This window comes from Phoenix dactylifera, chromosome 2 (genome assembly GCF_051530095.1).
Source record: "Phoenix dactylifera cultivar Ajwa chromosome 2, Ajwa_hap1_PhDact_Kaust_v1.1, whole genome shotgun sequence".
NCBI classification, from domain to species: Eukaryota; Viridiplantae; Streptophyta; class Magnoliopsida; order Arecales; family Arecaceae; genus Phoenix; species Phoenix dactylifera.
In genome coordinates, this window is record NC_143191.1 from 52,139,053 (window position 1) to 52,164,362 (window position 25,310).

At 38.0% G+C, this 25,310-nt stretch overlaps 2 protein-coding genes across 9 annotated transcripts; both read left to right on the plus strand.

Annotated features, from left to right (window-relative positions):
* Positions 1-1,901: 1,901 nt before the first annotated feature.
* Positions 1,902-6,070, plus strand: LOC148714904 (mitochondrial import receptor subunit TOM20-like). Its single transcript, XM_088716901.2, has 6 exons — positions 1,902-2,166; positions 2,379-2,457; positions 2,574-2,743; positions 2,818-2,865; positions 3,941-4,015; positions 5,656-6,070. Exons 1-6 carry the CDS (start codon positions 2,068-2,070, stop codon positions 5,776-5,778), a joined length of 594 nt encoding a protein of 197 aa, XP_088573027.1. The 5' UTR covers positions 1,902-2,067; the 3' UTR covers positions 5,779-6,070.
* A 1,118-nt stretch (positions 6,071-7,188) lies between these two features.
* Positions 7,189-18,148, plus strand: LOC148714905 (zinc finger BED domain-containing protein RICESLEEPER 2-like). 8 transcript variants are annotated; one of them, XR_016399554.1, is made up of 6 exons: positions 7,189-7,737; positions 8,301-8,369; positions 14,272-15,409; positions 17,267-17,599; positions 17,706-17,789; positions 17,881-18,148. XR_016399554.1 is itself a non-coding variant. In XM_089929177.1 (5 exons), exons 3-5 carry the CDS (start codon positions 16,732-16,734, stop codon positions 17,892-17,894), a joined length of 966 nt encoding a protein of 321 aa, XP_089785303.1. In that variant the 5' UTR covers positions 7,370-7,737; positions 8,301-8,369; positions 15,355-16,731; the 3' UTR covers positions 17,895-18,148. The 8 variants fall into 8 exon arrangements, 1 of the variants encoding a protein (XP_089785303.1); XR_016399557.1 differs by having other exon boundaries at positions 15,355-15,409; positions 15,772-17,599; XR_016399558.1 differs by having other exon boundaries at positions 15,355-15,409.
* Positions 18,149-25,310: the final 7,162 nt, after the last annotated feature.

Genomic DNA, 25,310 nt, shown 5'->3' on the forward strand with positions numbered 1-25,310 from the left:
AGAAAATACCTAGTTTATATTTCATAAAGATCCATCCTCCAATCAATCAAGAGTGCTGCAATATTTTGTCTATGCAGTCCCTTAAATAACCATTGCATGATTGGTCTATGTAAACTGCGCTTTTTATTCACAATTCCAACAATATAGGAGATTAAAAAGCTTATCAAATTGCAAGAGATACAAATATGATATTTTTGGCCAACGAATTGGATCAGCGGCTATTTGTCATAAAAATAGAAAGAAAGAAAATCCGGCATGCTAACCATTTTATTTAATGATGCATAATTGCACATAGGAGCACATAGATTAGCTAATATCAGTTGATATTTATCATGTTGATTTCAGATCCATGGAGATGAGGATCTGGCTTCATGTGCCAAGCATGAGAGACCCTCATGGTGGTGCATGCAACCAATAATAGCTGCCAATTTTCTGAGCTCCATTCATTAAGCATGTATCTCGGTGCACCATCGTAGGAACTAAAGGCCGTCGTTGGCTGCATGCATGGCCATGCTGTTGAATGCAGTGTAGGCAAAAATTTCTCCTCGTGAAGTGTTTATAGTATGCGATCAAAACAAAGTGAAAGACTTATAATGACTTATTGCTTGTGGCGTGAAATGGGAGAATCCATCTCCATGTTATATAGGTGCTAGGATTGAAGCACCGCTCATATTATGAATCTCACAATATGACTTAGAAACTCGTGTTGTTTCATACCATTAAAATGATCCTATGTTTGCTGGACTTGCTTTAATTTGTTCCCACTTTGAGCATGACATAAGATCATAATCAAATTCATGAAGTAATTGGCATGTCTAATCTAGATCAGGTTCATCATTATGTTTGTTGCTAGAGTTTAATCAGGATTAATTGGAACTTAGATTAGGTAAAAGCTAACATTACGATGTTGTTGGTCGTAGAAGATATGCCACTCTTCAAATTTCAACTCAATGTCATGTTTTAACATTAAAATCTGATAATACCTTTTGCAATTAGAGTTATGCTATAAAAAAATATTACAATTCCCTCGTTTATAAAAAAAAAACATAGCATACTTAAGTTCTTTTGAAAACAAATTAAAAATATTATAAAGATATTTGAATTTCGACAAAATTAGAGTTTTTAGAATTAAAAATTTAATCACTTTTATACACTAACTGAGTGAGAGAGAGAGAGAGAGAGAGAGAGAGAGATTATTGTCCTCAAATCAATTGTGGGGTTGGGGGTGTATCTTTTGTGTGAAAGAAGGATTCACCTTCCTTCACGCGTATCCGCTTTTGGATCATATAGTAGTCACTTTGAGATCCATGCAGATGGATGAATAAAAATGTTCGGAGTGCTTGAAGATCTGTGCAATGTGTGATCCAATAGTCCACGTCATGAACCAAGATCGATCATTCTTTTCGCACCCTCAATTTAGATAGAGAATTCGGATTTTGTTTTTCTATTTATGATAGAGACATAGGGTATATTTGGTTGGGGGTAGTTAGACTCTAAAATTGAAATGTTAATGAGTGACTCCCGTTCTAATCATTTGGTTTAGGAATTCTAAATTTCATTTCAATTCTATAGAAAAATGGCAATACCTCAATCCTCCAAAATCTAATCCCTACTCTTTTGTAGTATTCACATCCCATCCTAATTCCGATCCGGTCACGAGTCAAATGCATAAGAGGAGGATATGACCATTTTAATTTCGATTTCGATTTCAATTTCGGCCGTAAACCAAATACGCCTAAAGGGTAATTAGATATGGGATCGAATCAGGTTGGGCCAAGTCAAACAAGTTGTTAGGTCAGGTCAGGCTGAACCCAATCGAACACGATATCATAGAGTGGGGCCCAATTCTCTGCACTCCGGCTCCACACAGTGAAGCCGGCCGCCTCCACCACCTCAGCTTCACTCCCACGTTTCCAGCCTTTTCGACTCGATTCCTTGTTCGATAGGGCGGGTTGCCCTTTCTCTATCTCTCCCTCTTGTCTCTCCGAGCCCTAACCGCGAGATCGAGAGAGCAAGAGAGAGGAATCACGAGGAAAGAGGAGAGAGAGTTTGAGCGCGATCGAAACCATGGAATTGCCTCAAAGCGATTTTGATCGCATCGTCTTCTTCGAGCACGCCCGCAAGACCGCTGAGGCGGCGTATGCCAAGAACCCCCTGGACGCCGAGGTAAAGGATTCCTTCTCCGACCTCCTTTCCAACACTTCCTCCGATTTCTCTGGTCCTTTAATCCAGGGAAAGTTCAGACCTTGATGCACGTTCTTTTCCGCTTCTTTTGAACCCTAGATTGCTCTGTTCTTGAGTGCTTAGTTGCCTGCGTGGAATGCTGTCGAAAAAATATTAATTTGTTTGATAATTCATTGTTCTGTCTTATTTTTTAGAATCTCACGAGGTGGGGAGGGGCGCTTCTTGAGTTGTCGCAGTTTCAGAGTGGCCCGGACTCAATAAAGTTTGTAAAAGGTGTTAACTTTTGTGATCTAGATGCTAATTTCCAATTAACAGCTACAGCATTATTATGTGAATTGGTTAAAAAAAATATATTTTGAATCATCGAAAAGCTTCTTTCCTATTTTTAGATGCTATTTCGAAATTGGAGGAAGCTTTGGTTATTTTTCCGACAAAGCACGACACGCTCTGGTGCTTGGGCAATGCCCACACTTCTCATGCTTTCTACACTCCTGATCATGAGATGGCCAAGGCTCATTTTGCGAAGGCAACTCAGTCTTTCCAGAAAGCTCTGGAGGAGGTAATTGTCTTGAAGTGGGTTCCAGTGGAGTCATGTGTATCGTTATTGAGATATGGGCATCTGGTTTCTTGCAGGATCCAGGAAATGAGCTATATATGAAGTCTCTAGATTTGTCGACGAAGGTATGTTTCACCTTTTAAAGTCACAATAGTTATACTTCTCGAGAAATTTGTATGCTTACTTGATTCATTTATCCCTTTCAAGTTATATTGATTTAGGAGCATACTGGTGATATTTTCTGATCAGTTTAATGTATCAACTTAAGCAATAAGCGCTTGTAACTCAGTGCATGAAAACTGTTTTAGACACTTGAAGCTATCAATAGGTTCAGATTTTCCCTGATCTTGGAGGAAATGAAAGGGTAAGATCAATTGGGTTGATCTTGATTTTGAGTTGTTTCAACCTAAATGTGGGGTTGGTTCAGTAGGAGTTGAGGGTAGTATAGGTAGGTCATGGGGTGAACATAAACAATCAAAGCTAGTTCTACTTATTGCCAAATGTCGAAGCAATCTGATAAGTCAACATGTCACAGGGCATTGCCTGGGAATAGAACAGTAGGAAACCGGGTAATGAATTGTCATTGGCGTCCAACAATATCTGCAGTGACTGACAGAAGAAATCTGCTGAGGGTATTTGTCATGACTATCTCTGACTATCAAGTTCAATGTAACATCGATTATTGACATCAATGCATATCTAATATGGTCTGAATCTCTGCTGATTTATGGGATTTTGTGGGTTTGAGCATTTGGTTGATGCATAAGGTGTGGAATGGTTTGCATAAGCTTGTGTGTGGATGGAGCGGAAGGTGAGCTTATGGCCTTTTTTTTTCCCCTGGCTCATGTGGCCAGTTTCTGGAGGATGAGTCCTCCCAATAGCCAAAGCACCCACCACCCCAAACACACACATGCTTACAGAAAAAAAGTGTGAAAAGTTTTTCCTCTTCCATCGAGCAAAGCAGGATGAGAGATCATTCTACTTCTCCACCCCCACTCCTTTTTCCCAGCCTATCCTGCTGGATTTTCCCAAACAGGCCCAAATTGTATTGTTAATTTAAAAGTTAATTAACTTCAATAGGTTTGTTATCGACTCCTGCTTCATTGTGTTTTCTTTTTCCTTTATAAATATCATTATGATACCTTATTTTTGTAGTTACCCTTTATTACTTGCAATGTAAGGTTCTACTTATTTTCTCAGGCACCTGAGCTGCATTTAGAGATCCAAAGGCAGATGGGTAACCAACAATCTGCAGCTGGAGGATCAAACATGAAGGTAAAATTCTTATGATACCGAAGATGGACAGGGCAAATTGAAACGAGGAAGCTTCATTATTTACTCTATGCTTTTAGCAAATGCTTATAATATCTTACATGTGCTTTTGTCCTTTAACCTTCCATGTTTCACATTCCCAACCTGGTGTGGTTGATTAACCGACAATCTATTGTTGCTAACAAGCTGCTTATCCATGTTGTTTTTTCTGGGTCTGCTTTATATTCATGAAATGAGTCAAATAACTTCGAACAAAGTTCATGGCCTTTAGCCTTCCAGATTATGGACACTGCCACTAAATCTGGTTTCTTGTTTTTGTTCATACATATTTCTGTCCATATGGCCAAGTTTCGTTGTTAAACTTTGTTTAAACCATGGCTTGCCGTAATGGTGCATACTATCCTGTACTAGGTGTATCATACTATGCCAATACCAAACCAATACTCAGTATGGGAACCATACTGAGTGTCAGTATGCCAAATCGATTGCAGTGACATTGTACCAACATGGTACCAGTACAGCTATGGAAATCGGTATTGCGAACCTTGGTTTGAACTCTAGACACACCAATTAAAAGGGTCTCGTGAGAGAATTCTTCATTATTTTTTAGCGAAATTTGTTTGCAGTCTACATTTGTTGAATGAGATGGGTATCATCTACTTTTCTGTTGCTAATTGTAGAACTTTGTTTGCTGGATGCTGTAGTTGATATCTTAGTACGTGTCAATTATATTGGATCTTTTTACTGGTAGATCATCATCTCAAAATTTTAAGATGCTGTCTTCATATTCTTTGGAAATCTGAAATAGAAAAAAAATAAACATATCCTAGTTTTTTACCAGTACAAGAATTTTTAAGTACCTGCTCATTTTCTAGATGCTTTATGGAACACATTTGGATGTGTGAATGCATTATCAGCTTACCATAAGCCTGTGCATCTGCCCTTGGACATAAAAGTTCTCCCTTTGTTGATTTTTTAGGAGACGGTTAAATGTCGTTTAATCTCAAGGCTATAGTTGGATATCTCATTGACTACGATAAGATACTGTGAATCAGAGAGTTTGTAATCTCTTGTTTTATAGAGGTCAAGGTTCCAGAAATGCATGTATGCGGAAGCCGATAGAAAGGAATCCAGTATAGCTATATTATGAAGCAAAAACTGATTGTTTCTTAATTACAATAACCTTTTGATTTGTCAAAAGAAGAAAGAAAGTAGTTTTCTCCTTTTCTTTGGCCCAACTTGCTTGATCTTCTGGAATGAACAAGGCCGGCCTCATCCACCGATATCCCCACAAGTATATACACCAACAATAAATTATCGTGGTTCATTTTACAATCTGGTACATCGCACCTGACTGTCTAGGTATATCGTGAGATTCATGCACCTTGATATGTACCAACTTGGTGGCCATCGATTACCATTCTGCATCAAATTACAATACATGTTTTGTCATCATATATCATATGGGCATGATTGATTTTCCTTATTTCTTGCGATCATGTGGTTATTTCTCCTTATTCCGAATTGCTTCTGTTAGCGAAGAATGCTATATGGTAATGTTGATTGCAAGTCGACATGTTCTACTTTTTGGTTTGGAGTTTGTGCAAGCACCTCACGAAATGATTATTTATATGTTATTACAGGCATCCAAGAAAAAGAAAAACAGTGATCTCAAGTATGACATACTTGGATGGGTAATTCTTGCAGTTGGCATTATTGCATGGGTTGGCATGGCCAAATCTCATGTCCCTCCACCTCCCAGGTGAAGCAGCCAGCTGTCGTGTCATTATGATCATGAAGTTGTCTGGTGTTTGAGATCTCAGCTTTGAGATTCAATTAGATCAGGGAGTTTCAAGGCTGGCCCCATGGAAAATTAGCACATAGTTGTAGTTGCTTAATAACATGCCGACATTACCTGCTTACAGGGCTAAATACAGGATGTTCTAGAAATGTCTGGTGTAGATTTTTGACTTGTAAATTTTGCTTGGATCAAAAGAGGCACTTTTTACCTTTGCTTGCTTAAAAATTATATACATCATATGCATATTTTTTTCTCCATTTGTTTCTGTTCGAGCCATGTTGCAAGGATTACAAGGGAGGTATTTAGATTTCATCCCTCTGAAATAGCTTTAATTATTCTATGTGGTGCAAAGGGTGGCTGCGGGATGCGAATGTTGCAGCTTCTAGGGGGAGAAAAGAAAAAAAAAATTTGGTTTGCTATTTGACTCCATTTCTTCCCCTTCTCCCTTCTCATGCATATCTGAGGCAATAATGAAAAGTTTCTCAAACAAGATATTTTGTTGCATGGGCAACAATGATAGCAATTCACTATGGTATCAATTCATTGTTCGCAAGGATGGCGTGGAGAACGACAAACCTATTCTTGTTGCACAGGCCAGGTAAAAATCCAACACTTGCCCACTCAAAAGTGAAACATGGCTTACATATTGCAGTCGAGCAATCTTCAATTCATAGCATTTCTTTCATGGATTTGTTGGATGTTCTCCCTTCCTAAAACATTCTATGTTGGTATGACAATATCAGTTGTTGTGTGCCCTCAATCTTCTAGCCAGTCCTCTCTATGCTATGTATATACCAAACATATCGAGATCGAGCAGTAGCCTTTCATCTTGGCTTGGAAAGAGGGTTTATCATGACTTTGATTTGTCCCCAAGCCAATCAGGTAGCTCTTTTACTCAATTCATAAAAGATAATAAGGCCAATCTCTATATTAAGTATCTCTTATTGGGCTTGTAAATTCCACCCATTACTTCATTGATGCATCCGCAGCCGCCCTATACTTAACGTCGAGGGTGTGACTTCAATTAGAGGAAGAGGCTGCGGCTGAGAGAGGAACAACTCCAGGGCTGCCCAAAGGGCCAAAGAAAAAATCGGCGCTGAAAGTTTATGTCACACTATGAAAGCACATTTCGGAAGCGATCGATCTTAATTTGACGATTGATGATTGTGAATTTGTTTTTTTATTTAATATCAAATTGCAGAAAATTTGAAGTATGGTTTGAAATAAATTACATGAAATTTCTAGTATTTTTATTTGTGATCGCTACAAGATCAATAATGCCATGAACTTGGGCTTATATATATATATATATATATATATATATATATAACTTTTATAATTTTGTCTTTATAAATAAGTGAAATAGCATATAAAGATTGGCATTCAGGGTAGTATTTTTATAAAATTGTATTTTTTACATTTTTGTCACTGATTTTTATAAATTAGTGAAACTTGTTTAACTCGATTTTTTTTTTCCTCTCCCTTTGAAGCTGGCATTCGAGGTCCTTGCCAGACTGGCTATCTCCCGTGGTTTGATATATAAACGTAAAACGGAGTTTACGCCCGTTCCAAGCGATTGGTAAAATCGACGTAGCAGCGATCGCAGGTCCCGGCGATCGATATCTCATCCGTTGGACGCCTCCTTCGCGCTTCTTCTCGCTCGAAAAGCCTCCCCTCAAAACCCCAGCCTCAACTCCCCGTGCTCGGTTGGGAGAGAGAGAGAGAGAGGGTAGGAGATGGAGGAATGGAGGCTTCTTTGGCGGACGAGTTCGCTCCCATCTTTGTCGACGACCTTTCGCTGGCTTTCTCCGCCGTCGTCTCTGCTCGGTTCGTCTCCGGCGGTCTTTCCGGCGGTCCTCAGCTCCGCTTCCACTACATGGGCTCTCTCGAAGCCTTTCTCCACGTGGATCTCGGGGGTGCCCAGGTTAACGCCACTGTTCTTGATCCAAGATTGGTTCTTTTAGTCGAAATGTTAGGAATTGCAGATATTATATGCTGTCTACTTCGATGTTAGGTACGAAAAGGCATTCATACTTCGATGGTGTTTGAAACTTCCATCAAATCTCCGTTCTTGATCCAAGATTGTTTGGTTCATTCGGATTTTGTCAATTTTAGATATTATGGTGGTCTCTGGCCATTAATTTCTTTTTACTATGACTCTTTTTTCTTCCACTTATTCCTTCTTCTGGTTTTCTTTTTGCTATTGAACGATAGAAATTATAATTAGTTGCGAGGTCTTTGTTTTTCGACTTTGATATCTCCATGGGATTTGGAAGTCGAAACTTCCATAAAAATTCCCATTATTGATCCAAGATTGGTTTTATCATTCAGAATGTTGGAAGGTTGGGCTATATAATGTTGTCAGGCTGTTCATTACCATTATTTTCAGTCTTTCTTTTCTTTTTCTTTTTTTTATGTGATTTTCATGCAGTGCCATGTATACTCCATGACAATTTATTTGACGTTTTTGTTTAATTCTTCTTTCAGGTTTTCAAATTAGGCCCAGTGGAACTGCTGTGTGTTGTTGAGGAGTCAAGAGCCAGTGATGCAGAGAAGGTGCGCAGATTCCTGTGTATTTCTTGAAGTGTTATTGTTCAAACGTAGTCTTTTATGATTATCCGACTTTTCAGGGTACTTGATTTGATGTCTCAATTGCCAAGAAGTTCTCATTCTTTTAGGCTCTTTTACCGTTCATTTTTCTGTGGGCAAGCTCGGCCCTTTTTTTTTAATTTCTTCTGTTTATTCCTTTATTTTGCATTTGATGTACGTGACTAATTTGTGGATGGCTATGAATGGATCACATGCAGTAAACTGAAAAGAGTATCTAATAGATATCTGTGATCACATGATTTTTCGTTACTTTGCTTGTTTATGTCAATAAATCAACAAATATTTAGTTTGCCAATGATTGTGCATTGCAACTTGTAACAATTCTGTTCTTTTCTTTTTCTCTTCATTTTTTTCTGAAAAGATATTGTAAGAATTTCAAGTGCACTAAACAAATGTACAAACAGCCAAAAGCAAGTAAATTCTTCCTTCTTGTGACTTGAAAACTATCAAATGAGGTCTGAGGGGGAGGGTGGGAGGGAAAAAAAGGATGATAAAGAAGTACTTCGAATTTGATCTTGGACATGAATTTATGGTTTTATCTTCAGTTTCATACTGCTTTTTTATTACTTTGCAACATGTGTAAACTAGAAACCATTTCAGGCACTCTTATGCACATGGAGGTAGATTGGAAGGGAGAGAAGCCACGTTTCACATTGGACCCTTGACATATATTGGTGCACAGGGATAATATTTTTATGATATTGTTGCTCACATTTATTAGGAGAAAAGTTTTGCAGTGCATATTTATTGGTGTTACTTCTCCCCAGCATGGTATGTGCCCTAGCACATGAATGTGCCAACACATGGCACGTATTGGCATGCCCACCTCAATCGTTGCTTACATGTCTAATTAAAGCTCATGACACCATAATAAGAATCACTGTCTTTCTTTTTATGCATTTGAGATAGTACTGCTGTTAGCAATATTTCATCTAAATAAACAAATAAATCTATAAATTCAATTAATGGAAAATCTTAAAGGAAATAATATACATGTATATTATTCGGCATCCAAATAATTCTATTTTAATGCAAAATAAATCTAATCTAGCACAAAATAAATCTATGCATTTAATAAATTTATATTATAGAATTTCAAATCCTACAAATCTACTAATATTAAATTAAAAATAAAGGTAAAAGAAAGTAGCATGTTTGAAGGCAGGTCGAAGCGTGTAGACGCTGTCCCAAAGAAGTATTTGTCCCCACGTACGGGTCTTCCAGCAATCCTCCTCTGAGATACGACGACCCTACAATTTCTTCTTCGACACGTCTCGGAAGAAGTCAAAACGAACCCATCCGGTAGTAGATTTTATGGTGTTCGGGCATCCGACCCAATCAGCGTCACAGTAGGCTTGTAGCTAGAGTGAAGAACCAGTAGGAAAAAATAAGCCACGACTAGGTGTGCCAAGGATGTATCGAATGAGGCGTCGGACTGCGGATAGGTGGAGATGCCGAGGATCTTTTATGAACTTGCTGACGGTGTGGACAATATAAGAGATGTCCGGTCGGGTAATGGTTAGATAGATAAGACTACCAACCAGCTTCCGATAGAAAGTAGGATCCTCAAGAAGCTCCCTTTCATCACGTCGATATTTCACATTAATTTCCATGGGGGTGTCAACAGAAGTAGTATCTGTGAGTCCACTTAACTGAACCAAATCTTGAACATACTTGTGCTGATTCAAGATGATACCTTGAGGCCGATGATGCACCTCTAACCCCAAGAAGTAGGTGAGCTGGCCAAGGTCTTTCATGTGGAAAATAGAATGCAACAATTTCTGAATCTCAAAGATGGCCTCCATATCGGAACTAGTGACAACGATGTTGTCCACATAAACAAGGAGGACAACTATGCCCTTAGATGTTCTCTGTAGAAAAAGGGAGGAGTCATACTGACTCTGAGTGAAAGAAAAGCCAAGGAGAGTGGATCGAAACTTTTCAAACCATACTCTCGATGCCTGCTTCAAACCATACAAAGAGCGTTTTAGTTTGCAAACATCATTAGGTGAGGAAGTAGGCATACCATAGGGAAGTTTCATGTAAACTTCCTCCTTGAGATCACCGTGTAGGAATGTGTTCTTTACATCCATTTGATGTAAAGGCTATGATTGAGATGCAGCAAGGGCGAGTATGGTTCGCACGATGGTCATCTTGGCTGCTAGTGTGAAGGTCTCATCGTAGTCTAGTCCATACTCTTGCTTGTTGCCAAGAACCACTAACCGGGCCTTGTGACAGTCTATGGATCCATCAGAATGAAGCTTGATAGAAAACACCAACTTACTGCTAAGGGGTTTCACGGATGGGGGACATGGAACAACATCCCAGGTCTGGTTTTCTTCAAGTGCGAGAAGTTCTGTTTCAATAGCTTTCCACCAATACTCATTTCCATTGCCTGTTTATAAGATGAGGGAATAGGAATAGAAGACAAGGTTGCTGTCAAGTATAAAGGAGGGGTGAAACCAAACCTATCTTGGGGTCTACTAACTCGAGTACTGTGTCTAAGAGAAGCAGGTGCAGTTGCTGGAATAGGATCAGCAGTCAGAGAATGAGCTTGAGGGGGCTCGGGAGGTGCTGAAGTTTGTTTTGATGCGGCAATGGAACGTCTCTGATACACAAGGAGAGGCTTAGGAGGGACGGGAGCTGCAGAAGAGTTAGTAAACATAGGCAGAACAGAAAACGAAGGAGAAATAGGATCGTGGTGAGTGGAAGAAAAATACTGATTTTCTAGAAAGATCACATTTCTAGAAATTCGGATACGACGCAGATTTGGATCATAGCAAAGAAAACCTTTCTGGTGGACAGAATATCCTAGAAAAGCATATTGGATTGACTGAGCCATGAGTTTTATGCATTCGTGTGCAGGAAGATGAACATAGCACACACAACCAAAGGTACGAAGGTTAGAATAATTTGGAGTGTGACCAAATAACCGAGTGAAAGGAGAGACGTGGTTCAATAAGGGAGAAGGCAATCTATTGGTGTGGTGGACAGCAGTGAAGAGAGCTTCACACCAGATCCGAGAGGGCACAGATGACTCTAACAGGAGGGTGCGGACAACATCGAGAAGGTGACGATTCTTTCTTTCAGCCACCTCATTTTGTTGAGGGGTTGAAGGATAAGACCGTTGAGAGATTATGCCATTAGTTTGCAGAAATTTCTGAAACAAATGAGACATGTACTCACCCCCATTGTCAGAGCGAAGGATTTTGATATTGGCAGAAAATTGAGTCTGAATATGTGCATGAAAAAACTTAAAATAGAAAATACTTCGTCTTTTGAATGCAGATAATAAATCCACGTGAAACGACTATAGTCGTCAATAAAAGTGACGAAGTACTTGTAATTAGCATGAGAAGTAACCGGTGCCATACCCCACACATCACTATGTATCAGATCAAAAGGCTGGACTACATGTGGTGTTTGAGTAGGAAATGGCAGAATTTTACTTTTGCCAAGCCTACAAGATTTGCAATCAAATTGAACAGCACTAAGAGATGGTGATTCTCTATTCCCAAGTAAACCAGAATTCAACAAGTCATGAAGTACATTAGAGTTTGGATGTCCGAGAGGTTTATGCCATGCTCGGTAATCAACATGAGCAGAATTACAAGTGACAAAGGGTAAAGAGAAACATGGAGACAAAGAAAATTGGAGAGGGAAAAGACATCCTACTTTAGGCCCCCTCGCGATCATCTTCCCTGATTGTTGATCCTACACAACACAACCAGATTTGGAGAATTTCACTTTACAATCATTGTCAATCAACTGGACCAACAGAAACAAGATTAGTGGTAAGGCTAGGAGAGACAAAGACATCGGTTAGAGAAGGAGAAACATCACCAGTGGCCGTGATAGGTAAATAGTTGCCATCAGCAGTATGAATCTTGAGATTTCCAGAATATTTGTTTGCATTGGTAAGGGAATTAGCATTGTTTGTCATATGATGGAAAGCCCCAGAATCAAAGTACCAAGGAGGTGATATAGAGAAAGGTTTACCTGAGAGTCCTAAAGCGGAGAATGCAGAAATGATCATTTGTTGAATCATTTAAGGGGACACGAGTTGAACAAAAGCAGGAGCACTTTGTGTCAGAGGTGCTGTATCCACAGAACTACCAGTACTAGAAGAGCCAATTGAGGCAATATATGCTGTTTCAGATCTCTTGGGGGTCGGGTAGGATATTCCTTGATGATATGGCCATCCTTTTTGCAGTAGTTGCAGAATTTTTTGGGACAGTTTGAAGCATACTGGCCAAATTCTTTGCAACAAAATTACTGAACAGTCGTCATGTCCCTGCCTCTTGGCTTGCCTTGTGCTGCATAAGCCACGGGAACAGAGGTGGATCTACGTTGTTCCATGGATCCCATCCTTGGATTAGGATTAGGATTAGTTTAGGATCACAAGATTTAGATCCATATGATGGACTATATATTTGTTTAGATCTTGGAATCCAATTTGATCATGTTATTTACATATTAAATCATGTGTAGGTCTATAATTTCTTTCATTATATGGTTCTTAAATTAATTATTGCCAAATTTCAAAATGTAAAATTATCAAGTCTGTTATTGGAGCTCGTAGAGTTAAAAATAAGATGCAAGTTTTTGTATTTTTACAGCCATGTGTGGAAGTCTCATCTTTTTTTATTCTCAAGCATTCTGCATAAAAAGGTAATTAAATTGAATTAGTACATAAATATCTTGAGTAATCAAACAGAATGTTTGTTTCACTAAAAATACTATATATGGTTCTAAATTTGTGAATACTAGAATTGTTGTATGTATGCTTCGTATTCTCCATTCATCCACTTTATGGTTGAGTGGTATTTCAGTTCTCTCATTCTTTTATATTTAGAAATTTCTGAGAGAAATCAGAAGAAAAAAAAAAATTCTTACGATCTATGATACAATTCAGGATCTGATCCAATCTAGCCCCCTCTAATATTTATGTGTCGATGCCGATCTTAGCAACATTGTTCATTCTGAACTTGATCCTGATACCTGAATCTCATTTTGTACATCACTCTACATGTGTTAGTGCCCTCCTGATTCCCATGACCGTAATGCATATCACATTACACTCAATACCTTGCTGTCATTTATGTCACTCTAAATTACAAGATTGTAGATGGCATTGATCATCATTGGAACACATCCTCACCATCAATTTATATTGATTTATTCTCAACTTAGTTATGTACTTTGTTATGTCTGTATGTGTGGTATAAATACAGGAATTTTGATTTATTATCTAAGAATTAGTGTGTAGCAATTCTTCAAAAAAATCAGGAAATATGTGGCAGACTGGAGTATTAGAAGTATTGACAATATGGGAGATATCTTATTGATGAGCAGACTTCAACAAAGTCATAGGAAAAGATTAAAATAATTCCTGAAATGTTCCTAGATAATTGTGTGTTGTATGTTAAGTTGCTAAACAACTAATTTTTTTTTGATTTTTTCCCATTGGATTAAGGTTAAATTGACGAGGTGCTTTTGACACCAAATTAATAGGAAGTTTTTCTATAATATTCGAAATTTCTCATGAAATTCTGTTTCGTTGATTTGTTTGACATCTACATGTATTGGTTTTGAATCTTGAGGAGCAAGGGTTGGGTGAATATGAATATTATTATCCACTAATTGCAAGAAGAAACCCCATATGTACACTTTGAATGTGATATTTCTCTTACGTGTAGTTGGCTACACGTAATATAATATGGTTTGCAGTCCCACAAGCTACATGCGCTACATGCAATTAGTATCTCGAACAACCCTTTTTATATTCATTGTATTACTTTAGTATGCCTAATGGTTGCTGAAGGTAGTTTTGTGACTTTGTGAATAGATCCAGAAGGAGGTGGGGATGCACGAGAATATCAACATATGGCCTGATAAAGAACTGGGTGAAGTGCACAGATTCATGAGAGTTCCCAGTGAACCCAACATTATGGATTGCTTTCCAAGTACTCAAATTTGTTAGATTGAGTGTGCAAGAGCCTCTAGTTATCACATAGATGGTGACAGCTTTATATATGTTTCTCTGTTTTTTGGGTGGGTGAGGGGGGATGTAGAAAAATAGATAGGTTTGTATCATCCTCCATAAATTGTTTCATTTGGAATAAATCTGAAATAATTAAAGAATTAAACATCAGTCTCTGATTATATAAAATGCAATTCTCATGTGTATTATTAGTTTGATACCTTTTCTATTGTCATGTCACTATTCCTATGTTTGCACGTGCTTAATTTGCTGCTATCTCTGGGACCTTGTATTTGTTTTTTAACATTGCTCCAGTATAGTTGCTAAGTTTACTCAATTATAGTCAGACCATATGACAGTTCACATTCCTGATATTTTCTAATTCTATTTTTGCTTTAGTATTGAGTTGTCATTACTTATTCTTCTGTTTAATCCTTGGTATGGGTTTCTCTTTTTATGAGATCATGTAGTCGTGCTGTAATGCTGCTGCCGTACACGTAATATTTATGTGTGTCATCACAATGGGCTTAAATGTCCTAACTTTTCAGTAAATTTGTTGCTATCTAATCAAACATTGATTGTTCCTTGAACTATTATAAAATCTCTCTAAGCACTGGTATCTGCCTGAAGAACTCCATTGTATGAAGAAATGGTAGCTGGCTCTTGAGTGATTATGCACTCAGTGAAGCAATGAACTGGAATCTTTTATATTATCTGGATCATTTCCAAAACTTTTTGTCCCTTTCATCTCTTCTTTACCTTTATAACCATGATTTCCCATTGAAACTGAATTTGAGATTATTTGGTGAAAGTTTCAAAGTTCTTGGTATATCTACTAGCTCATTGACGAACCTACTATAGTCCTCTACAGTTTACTTGCCCTCTATACTTCTTATCATTTGTTTGATGAGTTGGTTATTCACTTCTTTATTCTGCTATATCTTGTAGGATATTCATGGCTCCATTTAGTGATGAACATCTTTATGTTGAAATAGCGAATAAGGTATGTTTGACAATATATGTGCTTATGTCTGTGCATGCATACTCACCCAAAAAACCTATCTATTTTTCACAGACATATATAGAGGAAGTATGTACATCTTATGTGTCTATATATGTATGTATAGTTATCTCAAATTAATACATGGTTTTCCAAATCGTTGGTATTTGAAAGATCTGGGTTCTCTCAAGTCATTAGTTTCTGACAAGATCTGAGTGATATTCCTTAACTTCCTCTTTGGTTCATGTCAATTTTATGGCTGTTTAAAGGGTAGTAACTAGTAAGCATGCTACATTTATAGCCCAATCATCATATTCAGGTTATGATATAATTGATGAGCTTGCTTGTTGATGTGGTATGTCTAGGGAATCTGCATTAATACCTTATCACAACCATTTCTGTCAAGGACAAAGCAAAGATATTGAATTAGTGGTACTAGCAAAGGACTTGTGAAGGAGCCTTGAATAAGTTGAAAAGAAGTTCTCTCTTTCTAAAATAATTTTTCCCAAGGGAAGAAATATTGATTTAATGCTTTTGATGTTGAACAACAGAGATCTTGTAATGATGGGGAAATTAGGGTTGACAATAGGTTGGGCCAAGTTGGGTATGATTTGGATCAGAACCCCCCTTAACCCGAACCCGGTCCAGATACCTTTGCATTGAAATGAGCAGCCAAAAATTTGGCCCCTTTATTTTACAAAACTAAAACCAACTCGTTAAGCCCAATTGATCAGAAAGAATCATGACTAAGAAAACAAAGATGGAAATGGGGGAAGGAACAGAAGAATGGGTTGTTGGAGATGAGTCTAGCAAGCGGTAGGGCCATAGGGCTATTGTTAGCACTGGCTATTCCTGCAGTATGATCTTGTCAATGGAGAGGGCATGGCAAAGCTAGTGTTTTGAATGAGAAACAAATTTGCTCGCTTTCGGATGCAGTAGTGGTAGCATTCATTGGCTTAGGGTTGTAGTTGCTCTGATCTAATGGTGGCTTGCAGTGGTGGCATTCATTTTCCTGGGCAAGGCTATGGTTTGTTGGAAGACAAACTAAGTTTAAATTTAAGTGTAGATCAAGAAAAAGAAGATGTAGAGGTTGGAGAAGGGGTGAGGCTACTTATGAGAGGTGAGATAGAGAATAAGAGAATTGGGTGTTCTAGGTAAGAGAGAGAGAATGGAATGTGGAGTTAGGACGGGACTTTGGGAATCCAGTGGTGCTCCATGAAAAGATTTAAGGTTGGGTTTATGAAATTGCTGAAAAAAGTTTTCATTTGAATACCAGAAAAAGATTGCGTTATGATTGCTGTGTTAGATGAAATTCTACTTTTTTAATGCTGGACCGTGCTGTTTATTTCAAGGCAGTTTTAGATCACTGGGGACAGCGTGATAGAGAATTTGGAATCTTTGCACTTTCTGAAGAAGAGTGGAAAAAAGTAGCTAATCTTCATAAGTTTTTGAAAGTGTTTTATGATGTGACTAATCAATTTTCTGCTAGTAAGCATCCAACAGCAAATATTTATTTTAGGGGGGTGTGGGAGATTTATAGAAAATTGATAGAGACTGCTAATGGCCCATATGATTTTATGGTTGATATGGTTAGAGAGATGCAAGTTAAATTTAACAAGTATTGGTCTGAGTATAGTTTGATCTTATCTTGTGCTACAATTTTGGATCCCAGTTGCAAGTTAGAGTTAGTTGAATATTGTTATTCTAAACTTTATGGGAAAATTAGTGCAAGGGAGATGGTTCAGAATATTAAGAATACTTTGTATGATTTATTTGAGGAGTATATGCTGCGTTCAACTTCAGTCTTTTCTCCCAAGATTGGAACTTCTAGTGGCAGTGATGTTGGTAACCATGATGCAGATAGTTTTGAAGATTATGGATTATTTTTGAGTAAAAAACAAAAGCTTGATCATGGGAAGTCACAATTAGATATTTACTTGGAGGAGCAAAATCTTGGGCTGCACATCGATTTGGATATTTTAGTATATTGGAGAGATATCTCAGGTCGTTTTCCCGAGCTTGCATCGATGGCTTGTGATATTTTGGCCATTTCCATATCAACAGTCCCTTCAGAGTCTGCCTTCAGTATGGGTAAAAAGTTGATAAATCCTTGGCGAAACTCACTTTCACCAAAGACAATTCAAGCTATTACATGTTATGAGGATTGGTTGCGAGCAAAGGGCTTCTCATTAGGTAATTCTTTAAATCTTTGCTTGTTCTTCTATTTTTTTCTCTAATATATATTTGAATAAAAACTAATTTTTTTGTTTCATATTTATTTGTTTTTACATTTTTTTAGGACAATCGGGTGTCTTGGGAGCTAACATGGAAGAATCTAGTGAGGATGAAGATGACGAGGAAGAGATGGAAGAGGGATTACATGGTTCGGTCATTTAGATATTCTATTAATAACTCTAATAATTATTCATGTTCAATTATTAACAATTGCTAATGTTTCAATTTTATGTTTGTAGGTTTTGAGAGTTAGAAGATGCAAGGATGTTCTTCTGCAGTTTCTATTATGGAAGTGGCTTCAAGAATTATGATTACATTTACTTTTGAATGCACAAAGATGCATGTTTGTTATAATGTTAATGGGACAATATAATTTGTATTTTGTCTAAATTTGTAATTGTCTAAGTTTGTAGTTTTTATTGTTGGGTTGTAATTTTCAGCTGGATAATAGTGTTTCATACATTTTATTTTCTTTCTATTAGCTTGAAGATGCAAATTTTTTCTTTTTTAATGTTTATAGATATATCCAAATTTCAAAGTTTGAAACCACCACCAACACTATCTATTTGAAATAGGCTACTTATATGCTTAACATTAACTAATTGACCATTGGAGAAACAAAATAAAGATAGAAAAATACATCCAGTTTTAGAGAGCCCATTAAGCTGTTAGGCCATTTTGGCCCATTTCTAGATTCCAAAAAAAAAAAAAAATCAGGCCTGTCGGGTCGGGCCTGTCGGGTCGGGCCTGGGACCAGATTTATAAGGTTGGGTCGGGCCTGGACAAAAATTTAAGCACGACAGTCGGGCCGGGCCGGGTCTAGGCATAGCCATCGGGCCTAATTTTTGCTGTAGAGCCCGGCCCGAGCCTGGCCCGGCCCGGGTTTTGATCAGCTCTAACTGAGAGAGAGGCTTATGAACAAGAAAATAGAGGAGAAGAAGATTAAGGCTCATACCTGTAATCTGGCGAAGCTTGGCCGTCGCAGTGCAAAAAGGCAGCCAACGATCGGAGAGGAAACAGAGCGGAGATTCCGGTGATGACTCCAATTGAGGGACTTGGGCTCGCCGGTGAGATCAAAGAGAGGATCGGAGGGCTCTAATAGGCTCGAGGAAGGTTGGAATCTAGGCCTTTGGCCAGATTCCTTCCGATAAGGTCAAGAGGAGTCTTCTTCCCTTGTCACACGTGCTGAGCACCTGCGACCTCTCTTTTTTTTTATTGGGGGGAGGGGGGTGTTTTGGCCCAAATTCAATTGGGCCGATCAAATGGACCAGGCTCAATTGCTTAAAGGGCTGGGTCTTACATTCTCCCCCCTTAAATTAATTTCATCCTCGAAATTAACTTACTTGAAGCCTGAAACTTTGAAAGTATGCTGCCATTATATCATCCTCGAGCTCCTAAACAATCTCCCTCTCAAAATGCCCGCTCACAAGATTTTGACATACAAACTCAAGGCATCTCAAAACTTGATCCTTTCCATCTATGATCCGTAGCATGCTCTTTTAATCTCTTTCAAAAGAAGACTAACCTTCCAACTTTGGATTTAAATGCCATAATTCTTTACCCAAGAAATTAATTGCTTTTGATTAATTCCACTTAGAGATCGTAATCGGCTTCACAGAAATAGAAGAAAGCTTTAGCATCAAATACACTTCATAATGTACAATCTCCTTTGTTCTCTTAACTTCGCTCATAATTATCTGCTCTATCACAAGACTGGATCATAAACAACTCTAATCCACCCCTAATAGAATATTCATCAAGGTCGATAGATAACCTTAATCTCTTTCAATTCAATAGAGGCTTAATATTAATTGAAGAAGTACAATCTTCAGATTTAGGAGAAAATGGGTCTACACCAAACTATTCTAGATCCAAGGTCAAAAATCGATGATCCATTAATGCTAGTCTTAAGATGCTAAGAATTTTCTTAGCACGATATAAAATTGAAGAACCTATGATAGTGCAGTGATATCCAAAAAATCAAAATATTTTTCTTTCGTTTATCGAGAAAATCTTACTCCGCAAGAAAACAAATCAAGTCTTTTGTTTTTAAAACTTGCTGAATTGCTACGACTTTAATCTTGCTCTTTTAAAAGAGAAATTAAACGTAGGATACCCCAAGTATAGGGTGTAGCAAAGTAATATTCTCGGTGAGTCTGAGATCGAATCCACAGGGATTTGACAGTGAACAAAAACTAAAGGCTAAATAATATTAGAATTGACAAGGATATAACTAAGGCATCAGGATTCAGCCTAGCACTTCATCATGCTTTTCTTAAATTCATCTATTAATCATAATAAAATAGATTTAGTTTTTTTGGGCAGCATTACAGTAATTCTATTTTAAACTACAGGGATTTCTAAGCATCTGTTATACCCGGGGGAAATAACAAATCAAAAAAATATATAAGTTTGAAATAATTTCTATAAATTTACTGCACCATAAATCAAATCAAAAACATTAAAATCCCATTGATGATTAAATGAAATACATGAAGAAAATGCTAGGCTTTTCCTTAGCCTTAGCTAAAAGATATTTAGCTACTCATATGAGATGGAAGCAATTTTATAAAAAGGTTTAGCAACGAATAAGTTAAAATAAACATAAATCCTTTTTCCTTTTTATTCAGAAACAGAGCACTCTGTTTCTTTTCCTTTCCTTGCTTCTTCCCTTTCCTCCACCAGATGACTTCTCTCCTTCCTCGCCAGCTGGTTTCTCCCCTTTGGTCCACGGGAAGGATGATGAATCGTGGCCCCCTGGTCACCTCTCTCCTGTCTGGCCTCTCCTCCTTCTCTCCACCGGCTGAGAAGATGGATCGGAAGAGAATATGCAGACGGTTGGCTTCCTTCCTCTTCCGTCGCTGCTGGCCTCCTCCTCTTCCCGAATGGCCTCCGTCGATCCACTCCTGATCCGTGGCCTCCCCTCCCTCCTCCCCTCTCGCCTCTCCCAGCTCCTTTTATAGACACCTTCAGCGGTGTGGCTGGGAGATCCGAAAGCAACGCGTCGCCACAAATGCTTGGGACTCTTCCGCTGGAACGCAGATGAGATGCCACGAAGACTTGGGATGCTTCATGGACTGTTGGGAAATTGAGAAGACTCCTCAGATGGCTGATAGGGAGAATGGAATGCGGCTGAAACGCGGACTGTTTGGCTTCGGAAGACATTGACGTTGGGAATTCTTGGCTGGGACGGTTTGATGCTGAAAGCTCTATTCCAAAATAGAGGAAGTGGGATGGATGAACCGATTGCATGTGCTGGGAGGTCACGGACGATTGGATTTGTGGATGGCTTTTGTGAATTTAGATGTATAGGACGAGCGAACGAAAAAGACGTCTGGACTTTCCATATAGGCGTGGAATACGCGGAGGCGACGTGGATGAGCTGGGATCTTCATGACGCGGGCACTAATGCTGGCTGAATCAGCTGGACGTAGTGATATGGATTGCATGCGGATGACGGGCAACGTAAGGCTCAGATGAGACGCTAGGGATTTGTTGAGCACGAGCTTCTAGGCATTGAGCTCAAATCCAGCGTTATTGGGTCTTTTGAATTACATGCACTCAGACACAAATAAAACATTAATTAATTAATTTTATTAATAAAGATTAGCTATAATACTAATTAAGATAATATGAAAATTTTACTTTTGTACTCTCATCACACTCCCCAACTAGCTTATTGCTAGTCTCTAGCAATTTAGTGTGAAAATGATAAAATGAGGGTGCAAAAGTATTGTTTATTTTATTAATATATATCAATATGCATGAATTAAAATAAATACTCACTTTCGTAGAGCATTACGATTGCACTTAGCATGTGCAACAAGCCGTTAAACCCTTAGGTTACCCTAGTGGATGAGTGTTGTCTCGTGAGGGTTTGCAGTGATATTACCCACAAACATCGTTTTTAAGTTAAAAGATACTTTAAAACATGGCAACCCTTAAGGCAAATGTAAATGTGACGTTTCAGAATACCTATACCTCCACCACAATTGGGTACCCTTTGAGTTCTAGATGCACTACTCAAATTCAGAAGTGTTAACTACCATTTGTTAGCTTCCGACCTACTAAATTTTCCGAATATCACATGTTATTTGTCCAGAATGGTTTGCATATAAAAATGAAGCTATCAATCCCAACTAGACATCCCAGGTACACATAGTTCTAAAACAATGGAGTCAAACCAGTCATCCACATGTCACTTGGTTTTAGTTTAACTAACCCACTCATGTTTAAAATATATATATATATATATATATATATATATATATATATATATTTTAATGTATAATGTGACTACAACAGTCCAACTCCATTAGGCTCTAGTAAGGTCCATGTAGCGAGCTTTGGGTCAATGACTCTTGATCCAGTTGGCTCAAGGCATTAGGTGAAACACCCCTCGGACTTAATTACTCGAACCAGGCTACGCCACGAGGCCAGACTAGTCACTTATTTCAGTCATTTTCACCTTTTTACGCGAACACTCGCTGCTTTGTAGGCAAGAGGCACGGTTACTTAGTGAAGATAAACTGTATTATTTCTCTCTTCTTTTTTTTATTTAACGTGACTGTATTGTGACTATAGGTCAACCAAGGTCAGAACATAAGGCACCTAGGTGATCTAGCGGGGAATTTCAAACTCTATCTTTATGTGAAAACCAAATCATGAACTTTAGGACAAGGACACTCGTACTTCTCTTGCGAATAAGCTCAACAAACAAATAGGTAACACAAGTGAACTCCTGAGACCTTCCTATTGTCATTGAATACTTGTGTGGGATCTAATAATAGGTCTCTAATAATTCATAATGTGCTCCTTGTCTTAATAGCTGCACATGTTTAATTCTATGAAAAAAATTATTATTATTTATTTATATATATATATATATATATTTAATAAATTTTTTTTTTTTGAAAGATATGACAATTGGTATAATATATAGAAAAATACAGTAAGCTCTCCCCCCAACTTAATTTCAACATTGTCCCCAATGTTGCAACATGAATGCATGAAATATGGCATTAATGATTGTATGAAGGATAATAAGGCTGAAGGTGAGAATTTACCTGATAGAATGACTGCATACTGTTGTTGCTCTCCAATTGTCATATTAACAGAAAATGAAAGAAAGACAAATTATGATACAAACAGAGGATCTCTAGCAGATATAGAGATCAATCCTGATAAACAGGATCTCCCAGATTGGTCGATTCAACCTCTGGGGTAAAGTTTTCTAAAAATAACTTCAAACGTTGGCCATTTACTTTGAAAATATTACCGGTGTTTGGATTTTCTATCTCAACGGTTTCATACGGATAAACAGTTTTAACTATAAACGGGCCAGTCCACCTAGATCTCAATTTTTCTGGAAATAAATGAAGTCTTGAATTATACAATAGAACTTTCTGGGAAGGCTCAAATGTTTTCCTTATAATATTTCTATCATGAAAGACTTTCATTTTGTTCTTATAAATTCGAGCATTCTCATATGCTTCATTCCTGATTTCCTCTAGTTCATTAAGTTGAAGTTTGCGTAGTGAACTAGCCTTATCCATATCAAAATTAAATCTCTTAATAGCCCAGTAGGCCCTATGCTCCAATTCCACAGGTAAGTGACACGGTTTGCCAAAAATAAGACGGTACGAAGACATACCAATCGGGCTTTTAAAAGCAGTACGATAAGCCCAAAGTGCATCAGTTAAACGCAAAGACCAGTCTTTGCGATTTGGGTTAACCGTTTTTTCAAGAATATTCTTAATTGATCGATTGGATACTTCAACTTGTCCACTTGTTTGTGGATGATAAGGGATGGCGACTTTATGGGTGATCCCATATTTTCGCATTAAAGCCTCAAAAGGCTTATTACAGAAGTGTGAACCCCCATCACTGATAATGGCTCGAGGCGTTCCAAATTTGGAAAGAATGTTTTCTTTTAAAAATTTTAAAACAGTTTTATGGTCATTATGCTTACAAGGAATTGCCTCAATCCATTTGGAGACATAATCTACAGCTACTAAAATGTACAAATTTCCGAATGAAGGAGGAAATGGACCCATAAAATCTATTCCCCAACAATCAAATATTTCGATAATTAAAATTGGGTTGAGGGGCATCATATTTCTACGAGTTATCCCACCTAACTTTTGACAACGCTCACAAGCTTTGCAAAAGTTATGGGAATCTTTGAACAAGGTGGGCCAATAGAAACCGCACTGTAAAATTTTTGCAGCTGTTTTCTTAGTAGAGAAATGACCACCGCAAGCTTCAGAATGACAAAAGGAAATGACACTAATAAATTCGTCATTAGGTACACATCTCCTAATAATTTGGTCTGGGCAGTATTTGAAAAGATAAGGATCATCCCAGAAGAAATTTTTTATTTCGGTCAGAAATTTTCTTTTGTCCTATTTATTCCAATGAATCGGAAGTTCACCCGTGACAAGAAAGTTTGCAATGTCTGCAAACCAGGGTGACGACGTGATCCCAAAGAGTTGTTCATCAGGAAAAGTGTCTCTTATGGGTGAATTGTCTATGGAATCTGGAAGAATGAGACAGGACAAGTGATCAGCCACTACATTCTCTACCCCCTTTTTATCTCTTATTTCTAGAAAAAATTCTTGGAGTAGAAGGATCCACCTAAGCAAACGCGCCTTAGCATCCTTTTTTGAAAGAAGGTACTTAAGGGCAGCGTGGTCAATGTAGATAATGATTTTGGATCCAATCAAGTAAGACCTAAATTTGTCTAATACAAATACTATGGCGAGTAGTTCTTTTTCCGTAGTGGTGTAATTCATTTGTGCACTATTTAAAGTCTTACTTGCATAGTAGATAATATAAGGTTTCCTTTCTTTTCTTTGCCCTAGAACTACCCCAACTGCATATTCACTAGCATCACACATAATTTCAAAAGGAAGCGACCAGTCGGGTGGTTGCATGATGGGAGCAGAGGTCAGCAAGCTTTTAAGTTTATCAAAAGCTCTTTGACATTTTTCAGACCACACAAATTGGGTTTCCTTTTGAAGGAGATTACATAAGGGTTTAGATATTGAGCTAAAATCTTTAATGAATCTCCTATAAAATCCTGCATGACCCAAAAATGAGCGTATATCTTTGATAGTTTTTGGGTTGGGTAAATTAGCAATTAAGTCAATTTTAGCCTTGTCTACTTCAATTCCTTCAGATGAAATGGCATGCCCGAGAACAATTCCCCTAGTTACCATGAAATGGCACTTTTCCCAGTTTAAGATTAGATTTTTCTCCTCACACCGAATTAAGACTAGCTTTAAATGGTCCACACAGTTTTCAAAAGAGGAGCCGAAAACCGAAAAATCATCCATGAAGACTTCCAAAAAGCGCTCAACCATATCAGAGAAAATACTGAGCATGCATCTTTGGAAGGTTGCAGGAGCATTACATAATCCAAAAGGCATTCTCTTGTAAGCAAATGTGCCGAAAGGACATGTAAAAGTGGTCTTTTCCTGATCTTCAGGATCAATTGCAATTTGGTTGTAACCTGAATAACCATCTAGGAAGCAATAAAATTTATGACCTGCCAACCTTTCTAAGATTTGATCAAGAAAAGGTAGAGGAAAGTGATCCTTTCTTGTGACAGAATTAAGTTTTCTATAGTCAATGCATACACGCCAACTAGTGGGGACCCTAGTTGGAA